General features: G+C 44.6%; 1 protein-coding gene across 4 annotated transcripts in view; it reads right to left on the bottom strand.

Moving 5' to 3' along the window:
• Nucleotides 1-2,536: 2,536 nt before the first annotated feature.
• The window catches only part of WASF3 (WASP family member 3), a 730,276-nt gene continuing 708,065 nt past the window's right edge, over nucleotides 2,537-24,747 (bottom strand). For all 4 annotated transcript variants that reach the window (XM_069639295.1, XM_069639297.1, XM_069639294.1 and 1 more), the window contains 2 exons: nucleotides 18,422-18,789; nucleotides 2,537-5,657 (listed from right to left, as the gene is read on the bottom strand). In XM_069639295.1, coding sequence (XP_069495396.1) covers nucleotides 5,500-5,657; nucleotides 18,422-18,789 — 526 coding nt within the window. In that variant the 3' untranslated portion in view covers nucleotides 2,537-5,499. The remainder of the gene's footprint in view (nucleotides 5,658-18,421; nucleotides 18,790-24,747) is intronic.

A 24,747-nucleotide genomic window follows, 5' to 3' on the forward strand; every position in this document is an offset into this window, starting at 1 on the left:
AACTATTTGGAGCATAGCTACCTCCTGGACAGAAGCAAGAAGGGTTATATTCTTGGATGCCTGCAGAGCAGCCACTTGGGCCACACCTTACACTGGTTTCACATTACAGGTTGAAGGTCAGTTCAGATTCTGATGAACCCTTTGTGGATACAGTGGTGAGATCAGTGATTAGGTAACTGATTTCCAGTCATCTGTAGGTTTGAGAAAATGTTAAACGGTAGGCTGATATAAACCAATGTGTACGATTAGTGCCTAATATATTTTTCTGTCATTTATCTATCTTTTGGTGAGGCATATTATTCACTGCACTTTGGAACTACTTCACTAGTAAAGGGATGCAGGGTACACAATGGCCAACAACTCTACTGCCCTCCATATATGGGATCAATCTGCCATTTCAAGACTTTGGTAGAGTCATAAAGCCCTTTTGCCGTGGAATGCGAGAAGCCAATTGTAGAGTATGGCAGCGGAGCAGCTGGGGAGGGGTGCCCCCCTCACACCCCCAGCCCACTTGAAAATCAAATATGCCTTCAGGGATGTAGACATCCTTCACAAGTAATTTGATAAGGAGGAGTAGGGTTTGGACTCATGGGGATTACCATAAGCAATTATGGCATTCCTGTCCATCTGCTTCATAGTTGGCATTCTAAAGGGATGTTCTTACTCTGGTGGGTACATAGCATTTTGTGAGCGATCTGGCCTGCTTGAAACAGCCAGCTAAATATGTTAAGCCTCTTTTACGTTTGGATGCATTTGCATGCTCTTTTGGGAACATCTATGGTGTAGGTATGTTGTGTACTTTAACAAGAACTGAATACATACCATTACACCTCTAATACCCACATGCCAAATTCTTTTCCTCTGTCGTGTTGCATGGACAGTTAAGGTAAATTGATTTAGCTACCAATAATGTCTATATGCATTAGGGTGTGGTTGAAAAAAGAAAACAAGATTTATGGAGACGAACCTAAGTGCTTTCCTTTGATCAGGAACTGTTTTCATGGTTTAATGTGGCAAGTAACAGTTTTCCTCCTGTACTTGATCACTTTGCATGAATGTTAAGATGACACTATTCCAAACTGACTGCAAGCAATAATCCCGGTTACTGGAAATAAGCTTTCCGATAATGTCAAACACTCCCAGACACAAAAAGAATTGCTCCACGGCAAAGGGCATGAGCAGGAAATGTTAAAGGCTGAGAAAGAGCACACTGTTTTAACACACTGATTAACCAATGATATATCCGCACAAGCAAACGAAGCAAGTGCTTGGAGAAGAATATCCAATGTTTTACATATGTGATCAAAACCCAAAGAACTGTGGCCATTTTTGCTGTTTGCCGAGTTTAGACATACATTTTGCCGATAAAAGCAATACCGAACATTACAATTTGAGAAGATATACTTGAAAACTTTTTGTTGAATATTAATTTTGCCCCACTGGATGACACTTCCCATGTTTGGCTAGCCCAATAACAAAGAGTGGGGTTTTAAGCAATGAATATTTGAACTGGATATGCCATCTATGTATTTCAGATCAAATCGTGTTTAAGACGATTTATACTGGTTTTATATTGGATTCGTCTCTGGTCTGGTGAGTTTCACATGAAATATCGGGAAACCTTGAAAGACGTCTTGTCATACAAAAAGACAAGCTCCCTCCTGTGGTTTTCACTTATAAGGAAACTTCTTTATAAATTGTATTTGGAACCTGAAACTATTAATGCTGCCAGCAGTCAAATAGTTGTCGATGCCTGTACTGATTACATCTGGGGAGATTATATCTCAAAATGCCTAAAACTATCTAGGGGATAGGACTATTTATTTTGTAAAGATGATTTCGCAACCGAAGGCAATTTGTCCTTCATCAGAGATCCATTCCAGCGATCTCTGCTTCTAAAGACGCAGTTAGCCTTTACCATGGAAAGTGGCAAAATTCCTAAGTGGGACAATAAGAACTCTCCAATGGGTCCCTTCTGCACACCTCTTAGGGAATCACAGCAACATTTTCTTTTCACCCGTCTCATTTGCGATGACCTAAGAAAAAGGAACCTAAAGACCTGCTTGAAGAATAGGGGTATACAAACGATGGCTGTAACAGAAAATCTAGGTAAAAGTAGTAAAACACTTGATGCTATTTTTGCTGTCTATTCTTATTTATTTTTGAGGGCGTGCATGCAGAAGACAAGCTTTTTATATGGATATAGTTTTATAATGAGGGTCCTTGTTTGATTTTATTGTTTAGTGTAATATGTTTTGTACCTTGTGCATGTGTGTATTTTACCGTGTCAGGGCACTGGGGATCGTTTTAGTCGAATTCCAATTGATTTCTTGTATATTCAATTGCAAATTGTATCTCTGAATCTGTTGCAAAATGTATCTTTGTATTTGTTTATAACTTTTATGGAATATTTTTTGAGGAAATGTTAAGTGAAATTCATTCGGATCCAGCAATACCTAAAATGTGTAACTTATCACAATATTATTGTGCTTAAAATTCAGACCCACAAAACCAATAAGAGACAAATTAGAAGAGGGAATTTTGTAAGCAGATTTATTCAAGTGATAACTAGGATCTCAAACAAGGTTTCAGGCATTTTAATGAGCACCAAAATAATGATCATTCAGCTCTGAAAAATAGCAGCTTGCAACATTAAACAAACTTGAATCAATAACATGATCGTAAATATGTGACCTAATTTAAATGAATTGGATTTTAAGAATTGCAAGCTAATATCCTTTTAGTGTGAAAGTTGTAGGACTGAAGGTCATTCTTTCTATCAAGTCAGATGCATTTTAAAGAGAACCTACTGACACAGTGCCAATTTATTGACGGCACTGAATTGTGAAATGTGGATCAAAGTTAAGGTGCAAAGTTTACAAAACGACATCTTGTATGCAATCTGGTTTGCAATCAGAACAACTTTGATTTACAAGTATGACAAAGTTTAAAATGTGAGCACATAGAGAAGCAAGTGCACCGCCGACCTATGTAAAAAATAGAACGAGTCACAGATTGGTGGCAAAGAAATGCACCTTCATTGCATATGCAATTTGGACTGCCTAGGGAGGGTCCGAAATCGGCTAAATGAATGAGGAAAACAAAAACAGGCCCACATATATCCTTTGTTGGTTCACATGAAAGAAACCAACAAGTTGCAGCCTATGTGTCCATCTTCAAGAGAACATTCTATAAAGAAAAAGGAGATGATTTTCTGCAGTTAAAATGTCACTTACATATTTGAAAATCTATTCTTACATTCGGCCTATGCACAAAATGCCATTTTTGCTAATAAAAACATTTTCACATGCAACTAGATTTATGCACCTTTTTTGCATTGTGTATACAGAAATGTTTGAAATTTCCAAGAAATTTATTTTTCTGATCCTTTTCTAATCTGTTCCAAATCAAAAGATGCATCCATGGCATATTAAAGCAAAATGGTTCAGCGTTTATCCAAATGCTCCATGCTAGTCCTGGATTGACAGAACACGTTACACAAAATATAAATTTAGTTACATTTTTTTTTTTAAATCATGATTAACCAGGTCATAATTCGGAAAGGATTACATTCTGGCAGACACAGGAAACTGTCGCAGTTATTTCAGTGCTGGTAGCACGTGGCTAAAGAAAACACTTTACCTAAAACTATTTTTGCGATACCTGCTAGAGGAAAGTGTGCCCTAAGATTTGCATTGGTTTCAACAACAAAAAAGAGAACATCAAACTCCTGCCTTGATTCTTCTCTTTGGAGAATCTCAGAGATGGGTTTGGGATATTCCTTAAGTGTTTATAGCTGAAGTGGAATGTTAGATCCAGAGAACTGGTAACTTAACTAGATGGAAGGCATGTGTTATTTACTGCGCAGAGTAGCACAGCCTTCTTGCAAGTCTATCCAAACCAAAGTATTTTCCCAGAGTTTCCTCAATCTTATCGGATAAGGAATTATAACAGAAACTTTAGCCATATTCCCCTGCACTCAGCCCACTGCAGGTGAAGAGGTTCTCCGCAGCATAAGAACCTAAAATGAATCTCTGAATATACACATTTTCCCTGAAGAACATTCACCTCACGTAAGAGTTGCTGGCCTGCAGCTTCCATCTTCTTTCAGGTAAGAAACCACTGGTGTAAAAGGCTGTTCAAGCGGTGAAAGCATGGGCATGTGCACAATTAGAATAGGAGTTGCTTCTCTTCCTATTGCACAGGTGTTTTCCAAGAAATGACTTTCTTGGGCACATTGCACCCCTTCCAAAGAAGCCCAACGGGAGCACGCAAAATCGCCAAGCATTTGTGGTTATTGCCATGTAGGAATGGGTTTTGTATTTTAGACTAGAGTGAACTGTGGGAAAAGTTCAACACATATGTGTATTATTTTACTTAAATTGTTGTGTGTGATGCTTCCAACTATTTGCCATGCAACATTCTCATTAAATTGCCTTTGCACAAAATGTAAAGGTTACAAGTATACATGTACTTCCGCTGAAGTAAGAATCAAACTTTTTGGTAGATAATATATGGCTGTCCCACACATGGTTAAAAGCGTAGACTGTTGTACAGCCACAGGGAAAAGAATATGATCATATTGACGCTGTTCCAATTTTAACCTGAACATGTACTTATGATGGGTAAATAATGTAGGGCTTTGATTAAAAGCAGGGCAATGTGTGAATTTCAATGTATCATACAATTTAAAGTTGATGGCACTGTTCTTAGGCTCAATTGCTAATGGGTGCATGACACAGAATAGGACAAGTAAACGAACAGTAAACAGACTTCCAGTCAGAGAAATGTATAGGAACCACCCTCCAGTATGTCAACATGTACGACATCTGTGTGGAGTATGTTTAACAGAAACATCTGATCCTACATTCGTTATGGGGGAAAATGCAGAACATATGTTGAATCATTTGTGCTCCTTACTGAGTATGGAAAGGGGCAAAACAAAAGCACTGCTATAAGAAAACAAATGACTGAATCGCTCTGCTCAAAACCACATGTTATAACTGATAACATCTGTGCAAGTTTTATGAGCGTAATGCTTACCCCTTGCAGGAAATCCTCTATCTGAACCATGTGTTCTAAGATGACCACCCTTCCGTTGGCCATTGTGAAACACATCACACTAACCTGTTAATGGCTTGCAAGCCTTAAGATCAAGCAGCAAATTATATGCATCTGTACAAAAGGAGTTCAATACAATGCAAACACTACAGCCTGCCTTTCTGTCCCGTGCTCGTCTGCTACTACAGCTTGTGCGGCCCTTGAGTAGACAGCAAGAACAGTAAAGCATTTTAGATCTGTTTAAAACAATTACGTTGTTCTTACAAAAAGTACTAAGCTACGGCATCCTTATATGCCAAATTGTTAGTGCACTCTGTCCATCGCCATTTTCTTTAGGTTTAATCACTCTGCAGTCTATTCGGCAAACATTGGGATCAGATCAATATTAAATTAATTGAATGTGCTTGACACATTTCACTGAGGCGCTGTAGACTGGTCTCAATCTGACCAGTCGTTTTCTTCCAACTCCGACTCGTCATCGGAATCGCTGTACTCCACCGCTATACGCCTTGAAAGAATGGTGGCCACGTCATTCCCAACAGGTTCCCTCTTCGCCTCTTGTTCACGCTGCTCTTGAACCTTTTTCAACTGAATGCCTGTGAATGAAGGAACAGTTGGTTAGATAGTGATTGCTCTTCCTACAGTGCACATGCTATAGGTCAGCGGAAGGAAAAAGGGGCAAGGGTTGATACTATGTTATGTTAATAGGGTTTTTATTCTGCACCAAATCACCACCACAGTAGTATAGGAGCGCTAAGACCGATACTGTGCCCCTTCCAGGTGGTATGCAGGCGTACTTTGCTGGAAGAAATACAATTACAGGAGGAGAGGAAGGGAAAATGAGATATAGATGCTGCAAACAAAAGGGAGTGATGCAGCAGGGGAAGAATGTTTTATTATTGCACAGGTGGGTGTCAGTCCTGTTAGTTGCTATAAATCATAGGGCACCTGGCGGGGTCCTGATTTACCCAGGTGGGTATACGTATCAAACAAATAATCAGGATGAGGAGATCCAATACAGAGACACAAAAGTGCTGTGTGTGTGTGTGTTTATTATGTAATCACACAGGAAGTAGTTAGTGGCTCAACAATTTACTTTACATTTCTTCCGATAAGCACGAAAGATCGTTGAAACAAACGAACGGACAAAGTTAGTTATACAGTAGTAACACAAATAGGTGTCGGCCTCTGGAGTGTAGAGGTCAAAACTACATTGGGATACATGTTTCCTTACAGATCGAGGAGGTACAAGAAACCGCTGGTACAGGAAAAACACGAGCCTGAGACTGGGGATGGTCTGAGGCGTGGTAAACAAAAAGTGCACACAACAATCTTTGAATATGACAAATACAAGGTAGTGATACAGTTGTGTCACGTAGTTCAACACAGGGTGTGACACAGGGTGTGTTTCGGCCAAAGAAAGTGGCTTAGTTAGAGCCAGTCTTTATGCTGGCCTTCGTCAGGAAAAGGCACCGGTGGCGGTGCTGTCCGTGATGTCTGTGGGTGACACAGAACTGTTAGGATCTCGAGTGGTTGTTCATTAAGTACTAGAGGTATTTAATACAGGCCAATTGGTGCCCAGGTGATACATCACATGGTGTATCCAAAGGACAGCTTACCTACTGCTGAGGTAGCAGAGGGATGCTGTCGGGAAATCCAAAATGAATGCAGGATAACCGGTGCAATACTGGCACTGGGTGGGTCGGCTGTAGTTTCCTAGAGGCCGACGTGGTTCAGAGTCTCACGGTACCGGAGTGGGCCAATATTGGACCCAGGTCTGGAAGGAGAGTAGAAAAACAGGTGTGTAGTAACCCATAATCGTGGGGATTCGAGAGTGCTGGATGGTGTTCATGACCGGCACTAAGTCGGAGGCAATTGGTGGCTATTTTGTCAACCGTGTCGAAATACCCTGTGCGCTCACTGGTCATGAGGAAGATCAAAGGTGACCCTGGGTATGGTGGACAAGCGAGGAGGCGCTGTTATTGCTCTAAAGACACTGAGTACTAATGTGAGCTCAGTGGTGGTGCCTGGAGTACAGCGTTGGTGGTGTAAATAATAACTCGAGTGTGGTGCACAAGTTGTGCATCTCGAAGGCTTAACTTTAGTGCATCTCGAAAAAGCTTACCCAGCGCGGGGGTAAGTGCAAAGGTTACCGAGCTGAGAGGAACGCCACTGGCTCCTGGGACACACAGTGTTCCAAACGTAAATACAGTTTGCCCTTTTGAAGGACCAGATAATGGCGGCTACTTAAAACAGGAGCGAAGCCCTGGTGAGCTGGTGGATGGGTGCCTCAAGTGAGACTGATCACTGCGTTACGAGTGGGCAGGACGTGCTAGTGATATGACCCGGTGCGTGCTGCACGGCGTTCGAGTCGAGGAAAACTTACCGCGGTCGTGATGATAAGCTGCCTTGATGCGCGGGGACTGCTGAGAGCCGTGTTAGTCGGTGGCTGAGGAAGCGTGGCTGTCTGTCTAACACTGCCTGTTGCTGAAAACAGGCCAATGGGAGCCCGCGGTCAAACAGAGGCTGCCCACGGGAGCCAATCAGATGGTTATGCGTGGTATCCCCATCGAAGTGCGAGACGACGCAGGGGAAGATGGGTGATGTAGTCCGGTGGGGCGTGACATAGCCTTTGCTATTGGTGGACACATACAGAAAGTGTCATGATGTGTGTGACACATGGACTAAGAGTATGTCTAGGTGGAGTGGACTCCTGTTGAGGCCCGTGAGGCATCGGCTATTGCTCTAGATACAGACAAATTATACAACACCTAAATCAACACAGTTTTGGACTGAGGATTTCTGCCGGAGGCACATGCAGATTGCAGACATGGTTGGCATTAGTGTACATTTGTGCATAAAAGACAACACAACATAGCGGGCAACAATAAGGTTGAAAACATTGCTGCCAAAGGTGTACAGTATTAGTGGTTGTTGCACATTTCCATTTAATGAGCGTTGTAGACACTGGTGATAATAGGTTCTAGTTAACCATTTGAGAGAAAAACTGGTGTGTGGGGATGGCCAGTCCTCTGTGGTAGAGTGTGGGTTGGGCACCAGGCGGGCACCAGGCCAAAGTGACATAATTGAAATCAATTACTATTGCTGTAGTCTCGGTGCTGTGGCTGAAAATCCATGAATGATGTATTGATGAACCCAATGATGAAGGTGGTATCTGTAGTGCTCCCTCCGAGAGGAGGCAGGACCCATGATGGGTGAGCTAGAGTGTCTTTAGGTGTTACTAGAGGGTCAGACACCTGGGGAGGGTGTTGACGGACATGATGGTGCCATGTTTACGGAACACTGGTTGTTTTCTAGAAGTGTTTCCATTCAACGGTTATATTTAAACTGTTTTTAACCGAGTCTAATTTGTGAACCCATTTTTGCTCAGGTCTGGTGAGGGCAAGGTTGATATCTCCTCCCCGTCTTTGCGGCAGGAGTTGCTGAACCACGGTCCATGTGAATTGTTCGTGGGTGTGTTTCTTCTTGGTAAAGTGTTCGACCAAAGGCTTGTCCTCGATTTGGTTCTTAATGCACAATCTGTGCTCATCAATCCTTTGTTTGACAGGTCTAATGGTTTTGCCAATATAGACCAAGTTACAGGGACACTTGATGGCGTAGATCACGAACTTACTCTCGCAGTTAGTGTGGCTGTTCTGTTTCCAGACAAGGTTCTGTGAGTGAAAGTTTTGCTGTTGGTTGTAAAACGGCAAGCGACGCATTGCCCGCAACAAAAATGGCCTACCACTGGCGGAAGGTTCCACAGAGTTGTTGCTGGTTTAGTAGGTTCCAGGAAGGTATGGACCAGAGAGTCTCTTAGATTTCTGTTCTTCTTAAATGCGAACAGTGGTTTCTTCGCAAGAGTGCCTTCGTTCTTAACCAGATGCCAGTGCTTGTTGATGGTGTTTTTTATGAGGTTACTGACGGGATTGTACGTGGTCACACAAACGGTTCTGTTGATAGGGTCTTTCTCTGTGGTCGTTAAGCAAAGGGAGCGATCGGTGTTTGCTGCTCTTTTTCTGGCTGTCTTGATTGACTTCCTCGGATAGCCTCTTTGTCCAAGGCGTGTTTGCAATTGTTGTGCATGGAGGTTAAATTTCTCTTTGTCGGAACAGTTTCTCCTGATGCAGAGAAATTGACCATAGGGGAGATTGTACTTCAACCCTTGCGGATGGTAACTTGTGAAGTAGGGTATTCCTATCGGTGGGTTTTCTAAAGAGTTCTGTCTTCAACATCTCTATGGACCGATAGATGTGCAAGTCGAGAAAATTGATAGCTTGATAGTTCCATTCAATGGTGAACTTGATGTAGTTGTTTTGTGCGTTGAGCCATTGGTGGAAGGCTAGTAGTCCTTCAATGCTTCCTTCCCAAATAAGTAATACGTCGTCGATGTAGGTCTAGGAGCAAAGACAACATCACTGGTTTCAAACCCAAATCAACCTTTTTTCCCCCTCCTCGCACCATCCCGAATGAATTTGAGACTTTTGAAAAAATCGTGATAAACGATCACCGATGGAATAAAACAGAAAAAAAATTAACAAGACAACCTGCTACCAACAGAGAGACAGTCCCTCAAGGACCTAAACCTGGACACTACCATCACCATTAAACCGGCAGACAAGGGAGGCGGCATTGTGATCATGAACACCATAGATCACAACCAGGAATGCCAGCGACTCCTTAACGACAAAACCTCCTACAAGATGCTGAACAGAGACCGACACTACGGCTGCAGGAAGAGATTATCAATTTAACCAAGCATGCGGAAAAGGAAGGGTGGATCTGCCAAGAGGAGCGGGTCTTCTTAAACAAAATACACCCGAGGATCCCGGCCTTCTACATTTTACCTAAAATACATAAGCACCCAACCAAACCACCAGGCAGACCAATCGTCTCCGCGTGTGATTCACTGTTGGAACCCCTCTCTTTATACACAGATTTTTTAATGAAGCCCTTCGTGGGGAAGATGGCCTCCTAGCTGAAGGACAGCACAGAAACTATCAAGATTTTGGACTCCATACATCTTACCACCCAGTCTATATTGGTCACCATGGACATCAAGGCATTGTACACCTCCATTCCACAAGTAGAGGGCCTACAGGCGTTGGCAACATACCTTGATAAACGAGCCGACACTTCAACTGTACCTACTAACTTCCTGCTTCAGTGCATCCGGATCGCTATGGGAGAACATTTCTTTTTGTTTGGCCAACAGATGTATCAGCAAATAAAAGGCGTCAGCATGGGCGCCACTTTTGCCCCAGACGTCGCCAACCTGTACATGGCACAATACGAAGAGGACCATATCTACCACAACGACAATCCCCACAGACCACACATCAAGGTCTGGCGTCGATACATTGACGACGTATTACTTATTTGGGAAGGAAGCATTGAAGGACTACTAGCCTTCCACCAATGGCTCAACGCACAAAACAACTACATCAAGTTCACCATTGAATGGAACTATCAAGCTAACAATTTTCTCGACTTGCACATCTATCGGTCCTGAGAGATGTTGAAGACAGAACTCTTTAGAAAACCCACTGATAGGAATACCCTACTTCACTTCGAGTTACCATCCGCAAGAGTTGAAGTACAATCTCCCCTATGGTCAATTTCTCTGCATCCGGAGAAACTGTTCTGACAAAGAGAAATTTAACCTCCATGCACAACAACTGCAAACACGCCTTGGACAAAGAGGCTATCCGAGGAAGTCTATCAAGACAGCCAAAAAAAGAGCAGCAAACACTGATCGCTCCCTTTGCTTAACGACCAAAGAGAAAGACCCTATCAACAGAACCGTTTGTGTGACCACGTACAATCCCGTCAGTAACCTCATAAAAAACACCATCAACAAGCACTGGCATCTGGTTAAGAACGAAGGCACTCTTGCGAAGAAACCACTGTTCGCATTTAAGAAGAACAGAAATCTAAGAGACTCTCTGGTCCATACCTTCCTGGAACCTACTAAACCAGCAACAACTATGTGGAACCTTCCGCCAGTGGTAGGCCATTTTAGTTGCGGGCAATGCGTCGCTTGCCGTTTTACAACCAACAGCAAAACTTTCACTCACAAGAACCTTGTCTGGAAACAGAACAGCCACACTAACTGCGAGAGTAAGTTCGTGATCTACGCCATCAAGTGTCCCTGTGACTTGGTCTATATTGGCAAAACCATTAGACCTGTCAAACAAAGGATTAATGAGCACAGATCGTGCATTAAGAACCAAATCGAGGACAAGCCTTTGGTCGAACACTTTACCAAGAAGAAACACACCCACGAACAATTCACATGGACCGTGGATCAGCAACTCCTGCCGCAAAGACGGGGAGGAGATATCAACCTTGCCCTCACCAGACTTGAGCAAAAATGGGTTCACAAATTAGACTCGGTTAAAAACGGTTTAAATATAACCGTTGAATGGAAACACTTCTAGAAAACAACCAGTGCTCCGTAAACATGGCACCATCATGTCTGTCAACACCCTCCCCAGGTGTCTGACCCTCTAGTAACACCTAAAAACACTCTAGCTCACCCATCATGGGTCCTGCCTCCTCTCGGAGGGAGCACTACAGATACCACCTTCATTATTGGGTTCATCAATACATCATTCATGGATTTTCACCCACAGCACCGAGACTACAGCAATAGTAATTGATTTCAATTATGTCACTTTGGCCTGGTGCCCGCCTGGTGCCCAACCCACACTCTACCACAGAGGACTGGCCATCCCCACACACCAGTTTTTCTCTCAAATGGTTACACTAGAACCTATTATCACCAGTGTCTACAACGCTCATTAAATGGAAATGTGCAATAACCACTAATACTGTACACCTTTGGCAACAATGCTTTCAACCTTATTGTTGCCCGCTATGTTGTGTTGTCTTTTATGCACAAATGTACACTAATGCCAACCATGTCTACAATCTGCATGTGCCTCCGGCAGAAATCCTCAGACCAAAACTGTGTTGATTTAGGTGTTGTATAATTTTTCTATATCTAGAGCAATAGCCGATGCCTCACGGGCCTCAACAGGAGTCCACTCCACCGAGACATACTCTTAGCCCATGTGTCAAACACATCGTGACACTTTCTGTATGTGTCCACCAATAGCAAAGGCTATGTCACGCCCCACCGGACTACATCACCCATCTTCCCCTGCGTCGTCTCGCACTTCGATGGGGATACCACGCATAACCATCTGATTGGCTCCCGTGGGCAGCCTCTGTTTCACCGCGGGCTCCCATTGGCCTGTTTTCAGCAACAGGCAGTGTTTTAGACAGACAGCCACGGCTTCCTCAGCCACCGACTAACACGGCTCTCAGCAGTCCCCGCGCATCACGGCAGCTTATCATCACGACAGCGGTAAGTTTTCCTCGACTCGAACGCCGTGCAGCACGCACCGGGTCATATCACTAGCACGTCCTGCCCACTCGTAACGCAGTGATCAGTCTCACTTGAGGCACCCATCCACCAGCTCACTAGGGCTTCGCTCCTGTTTTAAGTAGCCGCCATTATCTGGTCCTTCAAAAGGGCAAACTGTATTTACGTTTGGAACACTGTCCCAGGAGCCAGTGGCGTTCCTCTCAGCTCGGTAACCTTTGCACTTACCCCCGCGCTGGGTAAGCCTTTTCGAGATGCACTACAAGTTAAGCCTTCGAGATGCACAACTTGTGCACCACACTCGAGTTATTATTTACACCACCAACGCTGTACTCCAGGCACCACCACTGAGCTCACATTAGTACTCAGTGTCTTTAGAGCAATAACAGCACCTCTTCGCTTGTCCACCATACCCAGGGTCACCTTTGATCTTCCGCATGACCCGTGAGCGCACAGGGTATTTCGACACGGTTGACAAAATAGCCACCAATTGCCTCCGACTTAGTGCCGGTCATGAACACCATCCAGTACTCTCGAATCACCACGATTATGGGTTACTACACACCTGTTTTTCTACTCTCCTTCCAGACCTGGGTCCAATATCGGCCCACTCCGGTACCGTGAGACTCTGAACCACGTCGGCCTCTAGGAAACTACAGCCGACCCACCCAGTGCCAGTATTGCACCGGTTATCCTGCATTCATTTTGGATTTCCCGACAGCATCCCTCTGCTACCTCAGCAGTAGGTAAGCTGTCCTTTGGATACACCATGTGATGTATCACCTGGGCACCAATTGGCCTGTATTAAATACCTTTAGTACTTAATGAACAACCACTCGAGATCCTAACAGTTCTGTTTCACCCACAGACATCACGGACAGCACCGCCACCGGTGCCTTTTCCTGACGAAGGCCAACATAAAGACGGGCTATAACTAAGCCACTTTCTTTGGCCGAAACACCCGGTGTCGAACTACGTGACACAACTGTATCACTACCTTGTATTTATCATATTCAAAGATTGTTGTGTGCACTTTTTGTTTACCACGCCTCAGACCATCCCCAGTCTCAGGCTCGTGTTTTTCCTGTACCAGCGGGTTCTTGTAACCCCTCGATCTGTAAGGAAACATGTATCCCAATGTAGTTTTGACCTCTACACTCCAGGGGCCGACACCTATTTGTGTTACTACTGTATAACTAACTTTGTCCGTTCGCTTGTTTCAACCATCTTTCGTGCTTATCGGAAGAAATGTAAAGTAAATTGTTGAGCCACTAACTACTTCCTGTGTGATTACATAATAAACACACACACACAGCACTTTTGTGTCTCTGTATTGGGACTCCTCATCCAGTCCTGTTAGTTGGACCATGGTTCTGCAAAACGGAGGAGGCATATATTTAAGTGTTGTGATAATTGGGTTATCTTCAGGGCAGATTTGTAGAATTAGAAGTTAATACAAATGGGGATGTTGGTCGAATGAGGAGCTCGAGAGTGCGCTTGGGCAATCCTGTAAGTATGTGGGCAGATTTGCCTGAGTGTTTGTGTACATTGTACCCCAGGTTAAACCCCAGAATGTTAATTTTGTGACTTCCAAGAGGTATAGTCAGAAATAGACTAATATATCAGAGGTATTTTCCTGGTATTCATTTGGACAGAAACGAAGTTGTCGGATATTTACATCAACATGCAAATAATACTTGCTGCTCCTTAATGCAAAATACCGTTATAACTGGTTCTATAGACCTGCCCATTGCAGTTTCCACAGACCAGAGACACTCTGGCACACATGTCTACTTGAGGACATTTTCAATTCTCGCAACAATTGTTTTGCTCTATGCCCTGTACACCACAACAGAGCTAGGTTTGTACTATACAAATAAATAATAAATGCATAGTTTCATCTAGTTCACAACCATGGTGGCAAATGCAATATTTGTACAAGGAATTCCTTAGGAGAAGCAGCTTGTGACCAGAGGCTTCCTGGATGAAGATACTCCTAGGCTAGGATGCTCAGTCAGCAAACAAAATCAGCATTATCCCATACACTGAGCATGCTATATAGGACTGATCAGGAAGGCTTTGTCCAAGGTCTAAAAGGCATCCTATGGGCATAAAATACACCAACCATCAACGTAGACGTGACCAGGAAGGCTTTTGTGACAAGTTTAAAAAGCATGATGTGGAAAACCAAGAGGCTTGCGGGATGAGCAAAAGTATGCCCAGGTAAGGAAAGAGATGAGTCATATATGTTTTACCCCAGTGATGCTCTCTGTACGTGTCAGTCTGTGGAATGCAAAAGTTCACTCTTGTCCACTACAGATAAAGTTCACTGACCGATTTTTTTGGATTATAGTTATTGCAGACTTGATCATCAATTATGACTCTTCGCTCTTTGATCAGTGACCCCATAATGAATGATATATACATGACACAGATCTCTTTAGACTTCCCTTTCTATTTTCGGTTATTTTCCTTATGGATGTTCCCAAGGCCAGAGGGATATTTGTAATCATTCCCATCTTTTTCTATTGTGAGATCAACACACCCCACCCTATGTGGAGTGCTGAGGGGCTCCAATATATCCCCTTTCTCACTGCTCTTGTAATCTTTTAGTTACAGTGACCAGCTAATCTGAATGGCTGGTGGCAGTGGTTTTATCCTACCTACCTTTGTGCAATTGTTACTCCCAGGCAGTAGTCACAGACACGGTAATGCACAGAATGGTCACCACTGACCCAAAATGGTGACAGTTCTTTTTTCACCAATTCAAGATGACTTGTACTTTCTTGGGCCCTCTGCAGTGCATGTTGCAGGAGGTCCTTGTTTGAGTTTTGTCTTCATCGGGTTTCCATGGAAAAGCCTGAGGAGGCGCCAGTGTGAGTGAGAGGACAGGAAATGGGAGGACTCTGAAACTCAGCTGGTCTTTGTCGTGTGCTGTACCTGCCTGGAACCAGTTCAAACTGGGCAACTGGCTGTCCTGAAAGAGTGGCCACCATCCAGAGTATGAATAGTAGACGTGTGCTGATTGGCTGAGTCCCTGCATAAGAGGCTTGGATCCTGAGGGTGAAGGAGAGCTGACCACTGGAATTGAAGCAACAACGAGGAAGAAGACGAGAGACGCCCAGAGCCACTTCCAGACAACCAGAGATGCATTCTGAGTAACCGCTGCTTTCCAACCCTCGCTTCCAAGCATCAGAAGACTCCGACCCTTAGAATGGTGGGACCAAATCAGTCCCAAGACGACCTGCATTTGGAGCTTTCCCTTGACGAGCTGTGACCTTCACTGGCTGCAAACTTCCAGTACCCTGGGACCTGTAGCCATTGTGCAGTGCATCGCCTCCAAAGATTGAATCCTCCCGAAACTTTGGTGAACTCCTTCCAGACCTCCAGAGGCAAGGCACTTCTTGAAGTCCCCATCACCAGAGCGCTCGACCAGTGAAAGCAAGGTAAATCGATCGGGCGTTAACCGTTCTTCACTGGTGCTTTGTAAAGGGTGCCACAACCGTAGAACCGCTAAGAATCCTTGTCCGAGGGTCCATCCACTCGACTGCTGCTGCAAGATCCACTCCAGTGTCACTTCTTTTGTCTCCCAGGCCAAGAATCTGGACAACACAAGATTTTCATGCAGGTGCAAAATGAAAGCCACCATTAACATGCGATAATAAGCAGGTAAAAAGTGCCTACAAAGCAGAATTTGCAGATGGCGTTTACAAGAGTAAAGGCAATTTTGCCTTGTTTTACCCTTTAATTTGTCACTTAGTCCTTCAAAAGTAGAAACTGCATGCAGGGAATACCCACAGCACATACCTGAGCTGAGCCACCAGTTTCCCTGAGGGCCCTAAAGGGGACATCAACCTTCTGGTGTGACACTGTACTAGATGGATGGATTTAACCGACAGGTGGACATGGCCACTGCAGCCTGTGTTTGTGGGCATCTCCTATGGTAGGTGGGTCCAAGTAAAAAGCTGGGGGATAGGTCTGGGTTGACCATAGGGGCTGGGTAATACCCCTGCCTGCTGCATGATGTAAATCCCAGAAAAGATGTAAGGCTTTAAAAAGGATATAGAGCCCATCCCGAGTGTAGAACCAGTCATAGTAACTTGAAACACTTATAGATACATGAGAAACATACGAATTTCTCTGAATATGCTGTGGGGAGTACCAAGAAACAAGTAGTTCACTGACCATCCCTATGTATGTCTGAAGCCCACAAACTAGACCGGGAGGAACTAGGATAGCAAGGGGGCAAAGGTTTGCAAAAAGAACCACAATGAATGTACCTGGGAAAGGCAAAATAAGGATGGGAATACCTTGCAGAGATTCAGTGCACACAAGGAGGCAGCCCACAAGGAAGCTTGCCAGAGTGCAAACTGCCAACCGAATGAATGAAAGATAGTGGACACATGCTTTATAACTGGCTGGCGGAGCTGTGGGGCAATCCACTAGCCAATACCTATAGGCTAAAGCATCTATAGTTCACTCAGGCAGTACCCCATCACATGGCACGCTCACCCTATGAACACAGCTGCTCACACGCAAGCATTTTTATAACTTAGCCCCAAACTTGGAAAGGGAAGCAGAACATAGGGGAAATGTGGGAATGAGGAAAGCGTGTGATGAAGATTAGAGCATGGTGGCAAGGGGGAGCACGAGAGGAGAGAAAAGAGGAGTGAAGACAATGGAGAGGGAGGAAAGGAGGAGGAGAGCAGAATGGAGGAAAGAGCAGAAGCAGGAGGATGTGAGGGGAGGGAGCTGAGAACAGAAAGCAGGAAAAGGAGAAAGGGTAGAGGCAGAGGATTAGAGATTAGAGTAGGAGAGGACATGCACGACCATGTAGCTGGGTGGCAAAGGGGCAGGAAAGCAGAAAAAAAAGCATACGTGATGGGAAGAAAGATAGGCAGGGGAGCGGAGGGGGAAAGAGTGAAGGAGAAGAGGTGAACGGGAAAAAGAGTGGGAGCAGCAAGGAAAAGGAAAGACGGTGAGGTGGAAAACAGAGGTTGAAGGGTGAAAGGGCGATAAGCAGGCGATACTGCTGCAAACCTCAATATTTTGAAAGGTCATCCACTGGTGGAAAGCACAAATCTTGAACACCCACCATTCTAGGTTGCCGATTTCCACCAAAAGGGGAGGCGAGATAACCCCTGGAACTTTGAAAGAGCATAGCGTCTTGACCCCGATCAAGTCAACCTATGGCACCTGGGGTGGTGGTGCCAGATAAGCTGCAAGTCCTGGACAAACAACCTGGCATTCTGACTAAGCCAGTTACAAAGTCACAGCCAAGAAAGAAGTGCATACCACTATAAATCCCACAGGCTATGAGTGACTCTTTGACACCATGAAGGCAGACCTGTTTTGGGAGGGGTGAGGACCGCATTCCTATAGAAGCTGACTAATAAGTGAAAATCCTAACTCCCATTCTGCCGAGTTAACACCTCACCCCTGTATTGCTTGCTAGAAGGATAAATGAGGAAAGTAAAATGGAATTGGGCTTTGAATTGTCCATAGATCTCTCAGCCATGGCAAATGATTCACTAAATTAGATCTCCAAGCACCAAATCCATTTCAGGATATTTACATTTAGTGAATTTAAAATGGGAGATATTTTCACTGTCAGTAGTTTTCCTGAAAAACCTGTTGTGGCTCTCAAGGACTGGACGAGTGTAGATCCCTGTTCTACAGTAGGTTTGTTTTCCTGGTGAACAGAGGAAACAAATCATAATCCCATACAGAGTGAGGTCCAGGAGAGGAATGTAAATAGTTGGTTTAAAAATCTCATGTTCATGTTTTTAAAGGTATGTTAGACTTATTCACAGATATAATTAGTGCAGAAATGATCTTGAAAGTAAACATTACAACATGTAAGATGCAGAATCTTGGAGGATTTGTTTCCTAAATGTGGCCGTATAGATTAAAAGGGAACATTGCAGTTTACATTCTTTGGTATGTTCAGATGGCCTTGAGATTACTTACCCATGCGAATAGCCGACAGAAGATCACTCCGAGCATCACCTCCAGGTGGATTTGCCGATTCATGCCTTTTCATTTCAGCAATCAATGGGCAATGCATTGGAGAAGATCTGACAGACGATCCTGGAACAATAGGTCCTGGTGGTGGAGGTGGTGGTCCTGGGGGAGCAGAAGGTGCAGTAATAACCAGTCCAGAGGGTGGAGGTGAAGCAGTGTATGTAAACCCAGTCACAAGTCCAGAATGAGACGCTAATCCAGGGAGCTGGAGAGGACTAACAAATGCAGTCTGAGCTGAAGGAATAACAGGAGGTGGAGGAGGTGGAGGTGATCCTGGTTCTCTGTAATACTCCATCTTCGAGGAAGGATGCCCCCTGGAAGGGTTGAGCAGAGGAGAACATAAACATGCAGTTAAAAACAAAGTACAACAACTTGCGCAGCATGAGCCAGCAGTCAAAAACTAAGTAATCTAAAGGCCGACACTAACCAAACATTGATAACCTGAAGACAAGCAAGTAAATATTTCCGCAAATAAATATTGAATGCGCTGAAATGTGGCACACAATCACTAAACATAGGGTCTGTGGGGGATCATGACATAATTATCAGTATCTTTCAAGCATCAATAAAACATTGTGGACACAAAGTTACTGACCTGTAATATTGATTCGCCCCATGTCTTCCCTTCAAACATTGATATACTTGATTGGATATTTCCTTGGCATCAGTTGAGGAGTCCAAATTATTTTTTATAGAAGTTTAAAACCTTAAACATAGTTTATTGCTAATTTGTGTTATCAATCCATTGCAAGATGCTGAGGTCACTTCTGATCAGCAGTCCAAGCTGAACATTATTCTTTTATAAAGAAGTCATATCCTTAAAATTCTAAGGGCTGTCTTGGACTGAAATGAACCTTTGTGCACCAAGCTCACATCTCCAATCGCCCCCTACTTCTCAATTTCAACGTCTCCATCACAGGTCCTGTTTCATTTAAGATATGCCAAGAAATAACAGACAACACTTTCGAAAGGGTATGGTTGGGAAAGGCTTTTGAAGGAAGGTAATCTAGCATTAAGAGAAACAATTGCCCCACACACAAGTTCACAAACATGTACCAATGTTTTCCAATTCAGATTTTTCTGAACATGGTAGAATGCATTCAAAATGAGCTGGAAAACTTAGATTTGTATCTGACAGCAAAGGGTGAGCTGATAGCAGAATTTAGGGTATATTGGCTGCTGGTTATACTATGTTGGACATTCAGAGAGTGAACGAATGCAGAGTAAGCCTGTATGCAGGTTTTTTGGAGCATCTCTACCCATGGTTCTACCCCACCTGCCTAAGGTTTAGGAGGGAGATGCTCTTATAGGTCAGTATGGGCGAACACCCTTCTGTCTCATATCTTCACATAAGCCATGCTGTGGCCGTGTCACAGATGGCTCAATAATCACTGTTACAGAGGCGGTTCAACGGTTTTTATTGATGTTTTTGTGGGGCCTAGGGCTGTCAGTAGCTCGTCTAGTATAGAACCTTCAAATTAACCCACAAGTCCCTAGCCCCAAGTTAATAGCTACAGAGGATGTACCCCTATGGGTCTAGTTCTATCTTTTGATAATGGAGACGACCTAAAGACTGAACTCCTCTCACTAGAGTCCCTCAGGGACTTCCTAAATCTCCCTACACTAGGTTAGTGTTATAATTGGCATTCAGAAGGTGCCTTGCAAATATGTTGTTTGATTCATGCCCCGCCTAACTAGCTCAGTCTTACCTCTGCCTTTCTTTGCTTACCATTTCTCCCTTCCACCTCACTCCTCCCACCAATCGTCTGCTCCTTTGATGTTCTCAATCCTCCTAGTTCTAGAGGTTAACTATCCTTCCCCCCACACCACTACTACCTACTCTCCCACTTCTACACTAATACTCCCGAATCCCATTACTGCTACTCCCCCCAGCCTCAACACTACTCAAACAACTTCGTTTCATCCAATAGCATCCACTCCACAATCACCCCTTACACTAAATTTTCCTACACTCGCTACACAAACACGCACATTCACACTGCAGTACTGCTTCCACACTCCAATCAATACCTAACCTGCCCCACAATTCGCCTACATAGTCTGCCGTGCCTTCCTCCCTTCCTGCTGGTCTCTTAGTCGTCCCCCAACTCTGACCGCAACTGAATAACCCACACTTGCTACTTCCTCTTTCTGGTTACTATTACCCGGTCTTACCCAGGATTGTATCTTTTGCCCTGTCCAATCTGGCCCAGTCTTCCCCACCTGTGGGTACGTGTAATTTGGAAAGTCAGAGAAAACGTGCTAAGCACACACCCAATTTTTCCACACTGGCTCGTCACTTAGTAGAGATGCCAGCCTCATCATGCCAATGTTCCTGTTTGTGATTTGGACCATGTTTGCGGAGTCACCTGGTAAATCTACTAGGGCAGGGTGGGTCATTCTCCCTCCTCAGTTCCCGGTTGGTCTAAGGGGGCTATGGGTTGTTGTTGTGTTGGCTTGCATGCTTTGTTCACCAGCTCCACGAGGTCCTCGGTGCTGCCATGTATGGAAGCAGCTTCTCTCTCTCTCATCGCCACCTCTGCTGGATATTTGCAACAGCGTTTCGGCTTCTTTTCCCAGTGTGTCTGTTTCCATGGTCGATCGCTACAGCAGTCAGGTGATGCTTCTGATCGCTCTTTTGTTTGATGGTTTTACTTGACTTTTGATTCTGATGTTGGAGCCCTGAAATCAGAAAGATACTAGCAGGTACCTGAAATTTGAATCAAGGTTTGATAAAAGGGTTGTCTGAAAAGAAACATGTTGACATAAGGGGAGGGTATAGGATGAGGCCCTCTTAGCTGTCATTGTCCACCAAAGGTGTAGGACTGCTTCGGGTTGTCCCCTTGGTAGGCGTCCTGGCCCCGGCTGAGAGGGGTCCTCGTCCGCTCTTGAAAGACCAGTTACTGGCCTTGTCACATCTGCAAGTGGTAGCCTTTTTATCAAACTGTAAGCAAGGACTGAGATTTGGGGTTTTTTAGAGTCACTCCACAATGTTGTGAAAAGGCAGACAGCCCCACACAACCATTTATCTTCTCGTGTTCCCAAACAGGGAACACAACTCTTCCCTAAAACCCAGGACTCTCAAATATCAGGGCAGCGAGAAAGGTTCAGGCATGTGACCCTGTCAAAGGAGGATGGGCACCCTTCTCAAACTGGTTCAGGAAGCCTAACAGGTTGTTTTCCAGGGCCAGAACTACCTGAGAAGCGGGGTAAGGGAGTTGGGAGGGTTCAAGTCTCTATCCCTTCTACCTAGGCCTAACCAATTGTCAATAAGCAATTGTCAAGTACCACATAACATCACACCATACCTACCTGCTACACTGTTGGCCAGTGTTCTGTCTTGTGTTATTGGACTACCGCATTCAGAAACCCTTGCAGGGGAGAGCAGTACAGACAACCCACTTGAGAGAAAGACAGCAGCCAACAGGCAGTAAGTAGAACATTACTCGCGGAGGACCAGAAGTCAAGAAATCCATCTTGCACCGCAAAACAAACTACAAAATTGACTTTCTGCATAGTGGGCTACCATTACAGAATACCGACATGTCCACGTTCAAGTGGCGAGCAGAACTTAAAGGGTGTATTATGCTTTCCCACCTATATTACCTGTCAAGGTAGAATTATAATGCAGCAATTGGACTGGGGAACACGCTGAGCAGAAGGGTCAATGGGAGGGTGAGAATAAAGGGACACTGGAATAACAAATCAGAATGGGTTTTCCGGGTGAGGTCAAAGGAGAAGGCAGACAGTCCAAATGGAGGAGGAGGATGCAGCACACTGTGGAGAAGGAATACAGAGAAAACGTACAAGGTGAAGCGATTTCATGGTCATGAAGTCAGGGGCACAGGCATGCAGGGGTCGTGTGCACAGGAGACCTGGGTGGTCACTGTACTGGTGCCTTTGGCACCAGGCTCATGAACAAAAGTAAACAAGAACATCCATTTAACACCAAAAAGCTTTTATTATGGACATAGCACTTCAGATGCATTAACCTTGAACATTCCATCCATTAAGTAGGATGCATTAACCTTGAACATTCCATCCATTAAGCAGCTCCAAGTGTATTCTTGGGTGTGGCCGCTAATGGATTGCTTTCACACATGGAGTGGCAGGGTGTGGCTGGTAAGCCGGCCCTAATGGGCGTGCCCAAGATCTCAGCTATATAAGCTGTCCCGATCCTCAAGACAGACGCATCGTGTTATTCTGTACTTGCAATCAGCTTAACGCTAACCGTCGCCCGAGGTCACACTTACCTTTGAAGATACTGCTTCCTGGACATCCTGCTTCCTGCCAGCATACTTAACAACTGGGGGAAGCTGTTCTTACCTGTACATCTCTTCGGTGAACCAGGTATTCCTCTTTACACTTTCCGGAATGCCGAAATCTTCATCTTGGCACTGCGGCATGACACGCTCCATCGTCGACAGCAGAGCCTGCTAGGAAAAACAGAAGAAAAGGTTAGACATCGAAAAAACAGTCAGTTTAAGGATGCGCTTCGCCATACTTCGCGCATTTCCTTAAACCATCACTTACCTGCTGTCGAACATTGCGGTAGCATCCATCTTCCATCCGGCTGCGTCACGTGTCTCACAGCTGCATTGAGGCCGCATCTCCATCTAAGAGAAGAAAACAGAGTAGAGACATTATTGCGGGCATAAATCAGAGCAACATATAAAAGACATTAAACAGAACGAACAGCATCACAAGAGCTCAAGAAAGACTTACCAATCATAAGGAGAAGCACAGTCGCAGCTGGACTGGACTAATCCTTATCAGGGATCAGTGAAGGAACTAGATCCCATTTGAGGCGCCCCGGCCAAAAGTAGCAGGACGGAGATCTTCTCTTCCATAATTCACAGGAGCAGTATCACCACGTACCACTGCTCACAGCTTTTCTACTGAGGGAGAGGGCTGAAGGGGGTGATTCAAGTTCAGGGAGGGCTGCAACCTTGCCCCAACGCCTCCGCAGAGACCAGGTGAGCGTAACATAACGTGAAGCCTCTAATACTCTCTGCCTGGGCGTACATGCTTCAAGACAGGAAACCAATGCATTATGGAGGGATCTTATTGTAACTCGAGAAAGAACTGAGGAATTGGCAAGACAAATGCTACAAGCAGGACAGGTTCCACGGCCTGGAGTGACCCATTTGTCTCATTCTTCCACACCACAACAATCAACACCTGTTCAGGTGGTTCTTCCAGGAGCAGTGCCTCTAGCCCCTCCCGAACGCTTCATGGGTGACCCAAACGAGTTTGCTGTATTTATGAACCAATGTCGCCTTTATTTCTTGTGCAGTCCAGGAGCCTTTCCTAATGACCAAGCCAAAGTGGTGTTTGTACTCTCGTATTTCGGAGGTAGTGCGGCGGACTGGACTATACCTTTGGTAAATCAAGATGACCATTTACTCCGGAACTTTGGACATTTCCAACATGAGATGGAGAAATTGTTTGCCTGTCATACTCCAGGACAAGCTCTGGACAACGAGTTGCTGTCACTCAGGCAAGGTAGTCGAGATCTATTAACCTATATTGCAACCTTCAATCATCTCATAGCCCAGACCAACTGGCCAGAAGAGAAGAGAACTACACTCTTTTACTGAGGGTTACGTGGAGAATTTAAGGATGTGTTGGTGCAAGTGGTGAATCCCCCTGAGAGGTGTGCAGACTACATAGAACTGACGGTGCAACTCGATCATAGTTTGCAGAATCGGAAAATGGATCGAGCTAGATCAGAGGTACGGTCAGTTTACATACGACCTTGTGAGAATCAGACTAAACCACATGAACAGTCTGAGCCAATGCAAATTGGTGGATTATGAAGTCCCCTTACCAAAGCAGAAAGGGAAAAAAGAAGACAACAGCTTTGCTTATAGTGTGGGCAAGCAGGTCACTTCCTCCGTGACTGTCCGGTAAAACCACCAAAGAAAACGGTTGGAGCAACAGCAAAACTGATGAAGAAAAAGAGCAGAACTCAGGAAACGCCAATGCCCGGCAAGTGCAGGGGTCCGCTTGTCGAGCATAAAAAAGGAATCCGTACAGACCTCACATCTAGTCCTTCCAGTGCTTTTGGTGAATCACAAGCAACCATCAAAAATACATACCTTGGAGGCATATATTGACTGTGGAGCTGTGGGTAACTACATTGACCAAGATTTGGCTCTTCGAATAGGCCTTCCTCTCCGACATAAGCAGAAATCGGAAAAAGTCACTGCTGTGGATGGTTATCAGCCATCATCTGGCCCGGTGACACAATACACTGAGAAAGTCAAGCT

This window comes from Ambystoma mexicanum, chromosome 7q (genome assembly GCF_040938575.1).
Source record: "Ambystoma mexicanum isolate Mex_15411 chromosome 7q, UKY_AmexF1_1, whole genome shotgun sequence".
NCBI classification, from domain to species: Eukaryota; Metazoa; Chordata; class Amphibia; order Caudata; family Ambystomatidae; genus Ambystoma; species Ambystoma mexicanum.